The sequence below is a fragment of the Triturus cristatus genome, chromosome 2_1 (assembly GCF_964204655.1).
Source record: "Triturus cristatus chromosome 2_1, aTriCri1.1, whole genome shotgun sequence".
NCBI classification, from domain to species: Eukaryota; Metazoa; Chordata; class Amphibia; order Caudata; family Salamandridae; genus Triturus; species Triturus cristatus.
The window spans coordinates 795,413,875-795,425,613 of record NC_140581.1 but is presented as its reverse complement, the minus strand read 5'-3'; the positions used below and the strand labels follow the sequence as shown (position 1 = coordinate 795,425,613).

At 47.2% G+C, this 11,739-nt stretch overlaps 1 protein-coding gene across 1 annotated transcript; it reads left to right on the top strand.

Moving 5' to 3' along the window:
* Positions 1–1,005: 1,005 nt before the first annotated feature.
* On the top strand, positions 1,006–10,956 carry CKS2 (CDC28 protein kinase regulatory subunit 2). Its single transcript, XM_085632812.1, has 3 exons — positions 1,006–1,267; positions 7,125–7,252; positions 10,471–10,956. The coding sequence occupies exons 1-3, from the start codon at positions 1,209–1,211 to the stop codon at positions 10,515–10,517; spliced, it is 234 nt and encodes a 77-aa protein (XP_085488938.1). The 5' UTR covers positions 1,006–1,208; the 3' UTR covers positions 10,518–10,956.
* Positions 10,957–11,739: the final 783 nt, after the last annotated feature.

Genomic DNA, 11,739 nt, shown 5'->3' with positions numbered 1-11,739 from the left:
AGGAGGAAATAAAACACAGATTACCCGATACAAATTAACACATTTTAACAGACAGTCGAACAAACCAATAAACTGTCAATGGATGGACTGTCTCCCAACCCTCCCACCCCCATTAACTGGCTGCAGGTCTCGGACAGCGCATGCGCTGCCTAGGCTCGTCCTAAAAAAAAAAATCCTGTTTCCACTTCCTCAGTCGGCCACTCAGGGATTTTGATTTTTTTCAGGTAGAACTATGTAGCCATTCAGGAAACGCAGACGAAAATGTGACTCGTTGGGATCATAGAGACGGAAACAGACAGTACAAAACACAATGGCCTTCCCTGGAGACACCGTGTAAAAATAAAATACCCTAATATGGTGGTATATTTCTTGTTCTGCATGCACAGCTTGGCACAATGTCCCCACAAAGAAGAAGGGGCATAGTGGTGTTGGGGTCTATTTTTTTTTATTTCGCATATTTTATATAGCGCGAACTCGACCCGAAGGTATTGGAGCGCTTTACATAGCACCGTATTTACATTACACATTCAGGCACGGGGAGATTAAGTGATTTGCCCAGAATCACAGGATGTGGACGCGACCTCGAGGCTCGAACTCTGGTTTCCAGCACCAAAGTTGGCAGCGAAGCAGACGGACCACATCCTCTCCCCTTTTACTTAACGTACTGAATTATCTCAAAACAATGTCAAATTTACCATTTTGAAACTCGCGTATTCCCAAATCACTAAATTTTACATCAAGGCCCGGAGGCCAATATTATGCATTACATTATCAATCCACATTGAACAGAAACCAAGTCAAACATGGCCGATGCTTTTACACGTTTACTAGCAGGAGTCACCAGTATCTCTTCTCTCTTCACTGTAGGGTATTCTATTGGCGTACATCCTCAAACCGTTACTACGGTTGGTCGAGCTCCGTAGTCATCTGCTTAGTCTCCCCTTGCCAACAGGGTTGTGATTGGTCAGTATGGGCTGGCGTCACCAGAGAGGACCTCAGCCCTATAGGTGCAAAGTGTAGTGGGAGGGACGGTGTGGACTGCCAATCGGTGGTAAGCTGCCTGGTTCAAATCGGGATTTCCAGAAAAAGTGTAAAAAAAAAAAAAAAAAAGTTCACTACTTTCAGAGACGCTTTTTTGAGCCGCGGAAAGCAGCAGCCGTCCGTCACCGGAGGCATCGCACCGAGAGCAGGCTCGCTCCACCGGCACCATGTCCCACAAGAACATCTACTATTCCGACAAGTACACGGATGAGCGCTTCGAGTACAGGTAGTTAGATTCGCGCGTGACTCCCGGGAAGGGCGGGCGATTGGTTCGCTGGCATGCAGGCCTCGTGGTTGCCCAACAGACCTGCCTGCGGTTGTCTACTCGGTCCTAAGGGTATCCCAAGAACTTGTGGGATGCGAATGTCATTTACCCAGGGCGTAGTTATAGACAAATGGGGCCCCTTGGAATTGTTTTGTGAGGGGTTTTGGTCGTCATACGTTGCGATAGAACGTCGTCGTATTACCTCTACCGGCGGAGGGAGACCGTTGGCTATAGCGGGTTGTAGTGCAAGAGGAAAGTAAAATCTGTACTATTTCGCGCGCCTCGGCTGGGCGGACTGCTCGTATGTGTTCAGTTGGTGTCAAGCGTATCAGTCTAAAACCTAGGCAGGCTGTTTTTACCAAGGAGCTAAGATTCAAATAGACAAATCCATTGGAAAGATGAATAGAAGCCAGTTTGATCTTACACTCCAGCCATTGATTTTCCAATTAGTATGTCCCTGTGTAGTTTGCTGAGTCTTAGGAGAATTCAATGCATTATCAACGGTAAGAAAAGCGACCAATTGAACTACCTTTGTGATATCGCGACATATTGTAACGAATGATACAATGCCAAACTATGGAAAGTTTGCAGCACCCCATTGTTTTTTTTTTTTTTGTTCGCTCTGCAATCCATAATGGATATATAATTACATTGGGAGACCATTCAATGTGTTGGAGGTTTCACACGCTAACAGCCCCTCCAGTGCTGCATTTAGTGCTTGTGATTCTTGATGGTCTCGTATCGAGATAACCTTATTAAACAAGCATTGGCAAAGCCAATAAGTCTCTCCTTTGCAATGTGTGTAAGCCATTATGTACTCCAGTACAGCTGCTTTTGAGCAGGGCTAGAAGTTCATGGGCTAGATTTGGATACAGTGGAGTAGGTTAAAGTGGGGAAGATTGGGTGGATTATAGTATTGTTGATTAGAGTGGAGTGGGGTAGATTTGGATAACATGTGGATCGAGTGGGGTACATTGGAATGAAACAGGAGAGAATAAAGAGGGTTGAGTGGGGTGGTCCTAGATTGGAGTTGCATGGGCTAGAGTGACGCATCTAGAGTGGAAGGGCGTGGAGTATGCATAGTGTGGTAGCCCACTACCATTTCAAAGACCTTTTAATTTGAAATGACCCTTACATTTGCACCGAAAAATAGTTTTACTGCACATAAAAGATAATTTGCGCGAATGTCCTCGCCTAATATGTGTTTTGATCTATTCCAATGTTTCCACCACACTTTAGAAATACATAACAAATGTGCTTCATTTGTACTAAGTCTGATATTCTGAAACATCAGCACAAGCACAATTTTTTTTTGTGCTAAAAAAATCCTACATCCTCCTTCCATGGATACTCAGCGGGATAGTCGCATAAATTCCCTCACTTTGAAGTCAGAGAGAGATAAGTAAACACCAAACTCCCTCGGAAGGGAGAGGTTGATATTTGACCTCTGTTTTTCAATGCCCAGTAAATGTGATTCGATGAGAACAAGATAGAAAGCCTGTTTACAGAAAGGGAGTTCATGGAAGAATATAGTAAACAAGTTTGGGCAATTGGAGTGATCAACTCAAACACGACCGCTTAAGCAAATAAGCTAGGAAAAAGTGGGCTGCAGTCGGCCAAGCCTATGGTAAGCAACGGGCAAAATGCATTCCTAGGTCAGCTTTCTGAATGTTCTTAAGATGTTTTTAGCAGACCAGACAGCTGTGCTGTCTGGCGGACTTAGACCTAAAAATAGCAAAGCCAGTTCGTGTGGCGTTGACTGCCAGCATTTTGTCACGATTTTTGTAAAAAAAAAATGGAGGGTCTGGGTTCCCCATAATACAAACACTGGTTTTAAAAAAAGGTGTTTAGTGTCACGATGGACACTTCCTGACTAACCCCTGAACTGATGGATGTTATTTTTGTTTGCATAGTTTCTGCTTGTAAAAGAGTGGAATGCTGTTCCAGTGAAGTTGGCTACTGGCTCAAGCGTTGACCCATTTCTTCATGTTTTCCACCTTAATGGTTGGAAGAAAAATTTGAATGATGCCTTAACAGACTAATCGATAAAGAGAGCTGACTGAATGCCCCCTATAAGCAAATATAGAGCATGTCAAAATTTGCTAAAAATGAAAAGGTCTTGCTAGTGTCTAGACCTGAAAGGAAAAAATGGACAGTCCCAGTGGTCTGGCCTTGGCCTCTGACGTTTTAGCCTTTCCAATGCTTATAAGTTGTCGCTGTTTTCTTTTTGTAGGAGTGCTCACATTGTTCAAAAACAGGCATTGTCTAAAAGTCAAAATATATATTTTACGTAAAATCACATATTGCACCAGTAGTGCAGGTCTCTAAAGAAGAATACTCGTGCAACTGTGCACATTGAGGGAAGAGCAAGGTAGTCCGGTAACTCACTGGCTAAAGTTGTCGCTGTTTTCTTTTTGTAGGAGTGCTCACATTGTTCAAAAACAGGCATTGTCTAAAAGTCAAAATATATATTTTACGTAAAATCACATATTGCACCAGTAGTGCAGGTCTCTAAAGAAGAATACTCGTGCAACTGTGCACATTGAGGGAAGAGCAAGGTAGTCCGGTAACTCACTGGCTAAAGTTGCCTATCTGTACGCCATGCTATATACTGTTTGGGTAAGGGGAGCATAATGTAAATCGTTCTGCATACTACTGGGAAGAGGGCTTGGATTCTTACCCGGCTGGAGATGTAACTGGTTGCTGTTGCCTTATGGTGTTTGATGGGCTATCAAACGCGTGGTCTTAATATGGGGCCATGTCCCTTTTGAAGTTTGCCAGCTCTGGGCATGACTGAAACATATCGAGAACAAATACATGCTACACTTGCCATATGAAATATCTTGGGACTAAACTGGACAATCATTTAAATGTCAGTTGCTTTCGATCATTAATTCTTACAAAATCAATCTGGTGAGTTATGCGTATGATGTGCAACTTACTTTGTCTTTAGAGGGAAATGAGTATTTCACAAAAGTTTCCATGAATGTATGCAAACTACTCCCAGATGGCTATTGGACAGTTCCCTGCTGTTCAACAGGGAAAAGACTGAAATCTTGTACTGCACGGCCAAGAAAGTTCCTTGACCTCTCCCGGCTAATTTCTGGCCTATTCCCTCGGACAACCCCCCCTTCCTGCTGAAGCTGTGCGTAACCTGGGAGTAGTTTTTGATAAGTTGAGTCTGGAAAATCATGTTAACAAAACGGTTGGTACATCTTTCTCCCTCATTAACCCCTTCTGTGCCCATGACGAGAGAGTCTAGTCATGGAGCGCGGTTGCACTGTGCCCATGACGAGACTCGTCATGGACCCCGCCCGCTAATGAAAGGGCCGGCACAGGAGGGGGAAAGGGCGGGGCACTCAAGGGGTTAAAGTGTTGCGGAAAATCCTTCCTATGCTACCTATGACAGCCAGGGCTGTTGTGGTGAGAAGTGTTATTTTGAGCCGCCTGGACTATTGTAATCTCCTGCTACTAGGTACTCCTAAATTTCTGATCATGAAATTACAAAGAATTCAAACAATAGCTGCAAAACTTGCCATAAAGAAGCCACGTGGAGCCTCTGCCTCTGTCCCTTGGAGAGCTCCACTGGCTCCCAGTACTACAGAGAGCTCAGTTCAAGTCACTCTGTATTGTTTTCAAATTGCCGCATGGTCTAGGACCGGTGCCACTGCAGAAAAAATGTGCCCGGTATGCCCCCGCAAGAAGGTTGCGTTCTTCTGTAGCTCCTATGGGTTGCACACCCAGAATCACTACCTCCAGATTTGTAGGTAGAGCCGTTAGTTATGCAGCTGCCCGCTTATGGAACGATCTCCCATCCGGTCTTAGGGGAATAGAAGAATTCCTACACTTTAGGAAGAAGCTTAAAACCTGTCTCTTCCCTAGGATGTAGGTGCTACAGTCATCCTTGTTGGTATATACGTGCTTACTGGAGAGCTAACTTCAGCGCCAGGTTACCCGTGGGGTGATGATGCGCTTTATAAGTCTGTAATACAATCTTTATTAAAAGAGCTCTGATGAGTTCAAGTGTAAACTGAACGAAACGCGTTGGCTGGATGTTGTGCGTTGTTGCAGAAAACTTGAGAAATTAAAAGGAATACTTGTCCGTACATGTTGACTTTGGATACAAAGCCTTTTGGTGCACCATTCCAAATATTCAAGATTACTGGGAAGATGGTTGACTGAAAGCCCCAGTAAGTATGTATAGTGCATACATTTTTATTAAAAAATAAAAGGTATTTTCCAACACCAACCCTAAAGGGCAAACAAGCCAAATATTTGCCTGGCTTTGGGGACATGGTGGGGATTAAAATGTTTGTAACCTTCAGATATATCCCTGTTTAAACAACACAATTGTAAGTGTCCAATGGGACTACAGAAAAACATACACAGCTGTGGCCAGTACATTTTGTTTCGCATCCCACTACTAAGATTCTTTAGAAAGTGTTTGTTCTTCTAGTGTTTATTGTGGCAGTAGATATTATTCTTATGAAGTAGTTTGTACTACAGTACTGTCCGTTGGTTGCACGTTGAAGAATTGCATGTCCTGCATGGATATATGCCAGATCTGAGGCAGTTTATATAATTTGACAACAAAGGAGTTTTTTTTTTTTTGTCATTTCGTGTGTTTGCACATGATGCAATTGTTTGTGGCTCTACCTTGTTTTGTTGTGGGATCTTGGAGTTGTGCTGATTTATGGCTAAAGGGTATACATGCGACTTGACCATAGTAGTGACTGACAGCGCGACTTATTTATGAACAACATGCCCAAGTTGAACTAGAAAGAGCAAGGCTCAAAATCATTTTGGTAATCGGGAAGGGCACTAGTCTGACCTTACACAACAGCACTGCCGTTCCATATAGGCAGAGGGCCTCGGGGGTGGGGGTCCAAGTGCCTCCATAGATAATGCACATGCTCTAACGCCTTTTCGTCCACAGGAATGTGGTTTCTCTCTCTGCTGGATAAATGGCAGATCTCTCAGCTATCCCAAGCTATTTTTAGCCGATTGCGCGTGTGCACAAAAAACGCGGAGGGTTCCAAGAGTTTGGGGTTTTCCCTTTTTAAAAGCTTGTCGATTGCTGATGTTACTGAGAACTAAGTGTTTTCGCATTTTCCATGACTAATTTCTTTATCACTTTTGCAGGGTCGCTTTTGACCCAGCTTTTGTTTGTCATGGTTTTCCTGTTTCTCTCCCTCTAGGTCAATCTGATGTTGCAAAATATGCCCCAGGAATCAGTGCTGGTGCCTATTACCTTCAGCCACCTCTAAAATTTAGCACTGGCTTTTGAAGAATAGTTGAGGGTTGTTTTTTTGTAGTGGACATGATTACCACCTTATACAACTGTGGAAAATCTGCCAAAGTTGAGATTGTGAAGCACCTTGATCAAAAGTGGGCACCTGTTACTTTTGATGTCATACCTAATAGGGAAGCTACTTGACCATCCACAAAACCTGCTGGGGTCTTCATTAGGGCATAGACTGCTTCTGTGCTACCAACGCCTTCACTGAGTTGCAATTTATAATGCAGTTGGGTACCTTAAACCATAGCAATCCGCGTTATACGGTAACAGTATACTATAGCCTGAAAAATGTCCTCCTTCCTTTGTATTTGCCAAAGCTTACTAGTGCGTGTGGAATCTGGATATGTGAATTCAGCCCAAAGCTAAATTAATAGATTTGTAACTGTGGAACCTGTGTTCAATCAAGCTATTGCAATTTCATTAGGGCATGGAGTATAATTTTTAGATTTAGCCTACTGAACAGTGCGTGTGGTCTGTTGCGTGACATTTTAGCTAATGACTTTTTTCTACCTCCCTTAGGCATGTCATGTTGCCCAAAGACCTGGCAAAGCAAGTACCAAAGACCCATCTTATGACTGAAGAAGAATGGAGGAGGCTTGGTGTTCAGCAAAGTCTTGGTTGGGTTCATTACATGATCCATGAGCCAGGTAAAAGCAGGCCCTTCTCAGAGGAAGTATATTTATTAGTAGATGCTTTATGGATTTAGGGGGTGGGGGTCCCCAACTGCTGACAGGTATGTGTATGTGGCTCTCCCCCACTGCAGACAGGTGTGTGTGTGGCAAGACTTTACCAAGTGCAGACAGGTGTGTGTGTGGCAAGACTTTACCAAGTGCAGACAGGTGTGTGTGTGTGTGGCAAGACTTTACCAAGTGCAGACAGGTGTGTGTGTGGGGCGAGACTCTCCCAAGTGCAGACGGGTGTGTGGGGCGAGACTCTCCTAAGTGCAGACGGGGGGTGTGTGTACTCGTGTGTGGGGCGAGACTCTCCCAAGTGCAGACGGGGGGTGTGTGTGTGGGGCGAGACTCTCCCAAGTGCAGACGGGGGTGTGTGTGTGGGGCGAGACTCTTCCAAGTGCAGACGGGCAATGTGTGTGGGGGAGAGCCTCTCCCAAGTGCAGACGGGGGGGGGCGAGACTCTCCCAAGTGCAGACGGGGGGGGGCGAGACTCTCCCAAGTGCAGACGGGGGGGGGCGAGACTCTCCCAAGTGCAGACGGGGGGGGGGCGAGCCTCTCCCAAGTGCAGTCGGGGGGGGGGCGAGCCTCTCCCAAGTGCAGTCGGGGGGGGGCGAGCCTCTCCCAAGTGCAGACGGGGGGGGGGCGAGCCTCTCCCAAGTGCAGACGGGGGGGGCGAGCCTCTCCCAAGTGCAGACGGGGGGGACGAGACTCTCCCAAGTGCAGACGGGGGGGACGAGACTCTCCCAAGTGCAGACGGGGGGGGCGAGACTCTCCCAAGTGCAGACGGGGGGGGCGAGACTCTCCCAAGTGCAGACGGGGGGGCGAGACTCTCCCAAGTGCAGACGGGGGGGCGAGACTCTCCCAAGTGCAGACGGGGGGGGGCGAGCCTCTCCCAAGTGCAGATGGGGGGGGGCGAGCCTCTCCCAAGTGCAGATGGGGGGGGGGGGCGAGCCTCTCCCAAGTGCAGACGGGGGGGGGGCGAGCCTCTCCCAAGTGCAGACGGGGGGGGCGAGCCTCTCCCAAGTGCAGACGGGGGGGGGGCGAGCCTCTCCCAAGTGCAGACGGGGGGGGGGGGCGAGCCTCTCCCAAGTGCAGACGGGGGGGGGGGCGAGCCTCTCCCAAGTGCAGACGGGGGGGGGGCGAGACTCTCCCAAGTGCAGACGGGGGGGGGCGAGACTCTCCCAAGTGCAGACGGGGGGGGGGCGAGACTCTCCCAAGTGCAGACGGGGGGGGGGCGAGACTCTCCCAAGTGCAGACGGGGGGGGGGCGAGACTCTCCCAAGTGCAGACGGGGGGGGGCGAGACTCTCCCAAGTGCAGACGGGGGGGGGGGCGAGACTCTCCCAAGTGCAGACGGGGGGGGGGCGAGACTCTCCCAAGTGCAGACGGGGGGGGGGCGAGACTCTCCCAAGTGCAGACGGGGGGGGGGCGAGACTCTCCCAAGTGCAGACGGGGGGGGCGAGACTCTCCCAAGTGCAGACGGGGGGGGGGCGAGACTCTCCCAAGTGCAGACGGGGGGGGGGCGAGACTCTCCCAAGTGCAGACGGGGGGGGGGGCGAGACTCTCCCAAGTGCAGACGGGGGGGGGGGCGAGACTCTCCCAAGTGCAGACGGGGGGGGCGAGACTCTCCCAAGTGCAGACGGGGGGGGCGAGACTCTCCCAAGTGCAGACGGGGGGGGGCGAGACTCTCCCAAGTGCAGACGGGGGGGGCGAGACTCTCCCAAGTGCAGACGGGGGGGGCGAGACTCTCCCAAGTGCAGACGGGGGGGGGCGAGACTCTCCCAAGTGCAGACGGGGGGGGGGGCGAGACTCTCCCAAGTGCAGACGGGGGGGGGGCGAGACTCTCCCAAGTGCAGACGGGGGGGGCGAGACTCTCCCAAGTGCAGACGGGGGGGGCGAGACTCTCCCAAGTGCAGACGGGGGGGGCGAGACTCTCCCAAGTGCAGACGGGGGGGGCGAGACTCTCCCAAGTGCAGACGGGGGGGGCGAGACTCTCCCAAGTGCAGACGGGGGGGGCGAGACTCTCCCAAGTGCAGACGGGGGGGGCGAGACTCTCCCAAGTGCAGACGGGGGGGGCGAGACTCTCCCAAGTGCAGACGGGGGGGGCGAGACTCTCCCAAGTGCAGACGGGGGGGGCGAGACTCTCCCAAGTGCAGACTGGGGGGGCGAGACTCTCCCAAGTGCAGACTGGGGGGGCGAGACTCTCCCAAGTGCAGACAGGTGTGTGTGTGTGTGGCGAGACTCAACTGCTGATAGGATAAACTTGACACAATTGACCACATCCATACCTTCTAGGGAGTAATCTCCTTAGTAGGTGGCTTTACAACGGTCTTCCACCTTCTTGTAACTAACTCTCCAAGAACATGGCATAGTGCTATAAACTCTCGATCTTGTGTATTACTAGCTTTCACCTATCGTGACTTTCATCTAAACCAAGTGATAGAACGGAGGTTTCTTCTAACTCGACCAGTGGATGTCCATATACGTGCTGGAATAGCAGCATCCCCTCTTGCTTTAATGGAACAGAATGTCACATCTGTTCGAAATGATGGGTCACACTGTGTCACCTTAATGGCTTAAGATTCACAAGGAAACATGCAGTTGTCTGCCTTATTGAAGGCAGCAGCATTCGCAAGGCTCTTATTCCAGCTTCCCATGTGTGCCTAATAGGATCTTCTCTGCGGTCCCCCACCTAATTTACTGTTTATTGGGACTTTTTGCTATCTTGTCAGTTACTTGAGGTAATTGGACTACATGTGAAGTCGTAGGGCTAGATGAACTATTTTTACATATACCAATGGCTTCCAGTCAGTCTGATTTATGTGGTTAGTAATAAAACTTTTATTTGTAACAGTCATTCTGACGGCATGGTTAAAACTACTTTACACCACAGAACAGGGAGAGGCACCCTTAACTGCCAAAAGAGCAGGGTAGGTCCAAATCTGGATAGATGGTTCCCTTATGTGCAACTGATTAAAGTTCAATATGACTTTGCTAATCGTATATTGTTTAGACTACTGAACACTATCTTCTATAAAAAATGTCTATTTTTATTTTGTGCAAACAAACTAAGCATACCATAAAATCATACATATGTATATAAAAAAAAAGATTACACACATTTTCATTTACATACTGTTACTGTTGACCTAGTTCTGCTTTGTACTGATCATTGTTGTACTTTGTTTTACAGAGCCGCATATACTGCTATTTAGACGACCCCTTCCAAAAGAACAATAAACCGCCTTCTGGAATCTTCACATGAATATTTTGGGACTGTAACTGTATATATAGTAGTATTCAATGAATACTTGATTACTGTGTAAAATTCTCATTCAGACCTGCGCATGAGCTGTATTCTTCACAGCAAGAGCTCAGTAACCTGCAGTTAAGTTGACTGCTGTGATAAAAAAAAAAGTTTGCTTTCTGTCTTCTAAGTTCTGTGATTTCTTCTAAGTCCTTGTTAATAAAGTTTACATGTTGCATGTATCCCCATATCAATAGTGTAGTACGTTTTGGATTGACATTTTACATATACTTAATTTATGGCTTAAATATTTTGTTGTATGTTTTCAATTCACATGGTCAGACTTTCTGCAGTCTCACCTTTCCCCATGAAAATAATTGTCCATATTTCCACTGGGCTCCAATTTTAATAAATGTTTATCTCCATCTTAAACTGTTATATTTTGGCTTTTTAAATCTGTTTGTGTTTTTTTTGTTGTTGTTTTTTTTTTCCCCTCCAATGCCTAAAACCAGAACAAGCCCTACAAGTGCATTTGACTTTTCTGAGCCACATGTAGTTTGGTTTTACCTCCGTTAAATTATACAGCATATGGTGCCTGTCAGCATTTTAACATGCCTGCCAATTTTAAGGAGTTACATTACAGATTTCTACAGAAGGAAAATACTTCCAGTAGATCTTATTCAAAATATTGTTCACATTGGGCAAGAAAGCCCTGAAAAAAGCCCTTTAAGTAAGATCGGTTACACTTTTTAAGATGAAACCCGGAAAGAGAGCGGTCATTTTTCTAAATTTTTAACTGATTACAATGAAATTAAAGTGTTTATTTAGTGCAGATATTTTTCACTTGAAATCTCGTATCTGGACCACATCCTAAAGCACATAAGGCTTGCTAGAGGTGGTCATAGACCACCCACCCCCCATTGCACAAGTGCACTCAATTCTCATTTATGGCCAGCCTCCATGGTGGTCAAAAATATCGTTTAGTGTTTCTGGTGGGTATATCCTACCGCAGGTTCCTCACCATAGAAAAATTCCAGGCTTGGGACTGTTCTGGAAAACATTTCCCCTGCAATGACCTTGCGGTGCTTCCAGGTGGCATAAGTTGACCATCCCTTGCTGCAAAATTCTAGTGGCCCCGTATATTGACAATGGATGGCCTTGGAGCATAAAAATTGCTTAAGTGGTGGTCTCTAGATTTCAGTAATGATTCAATGG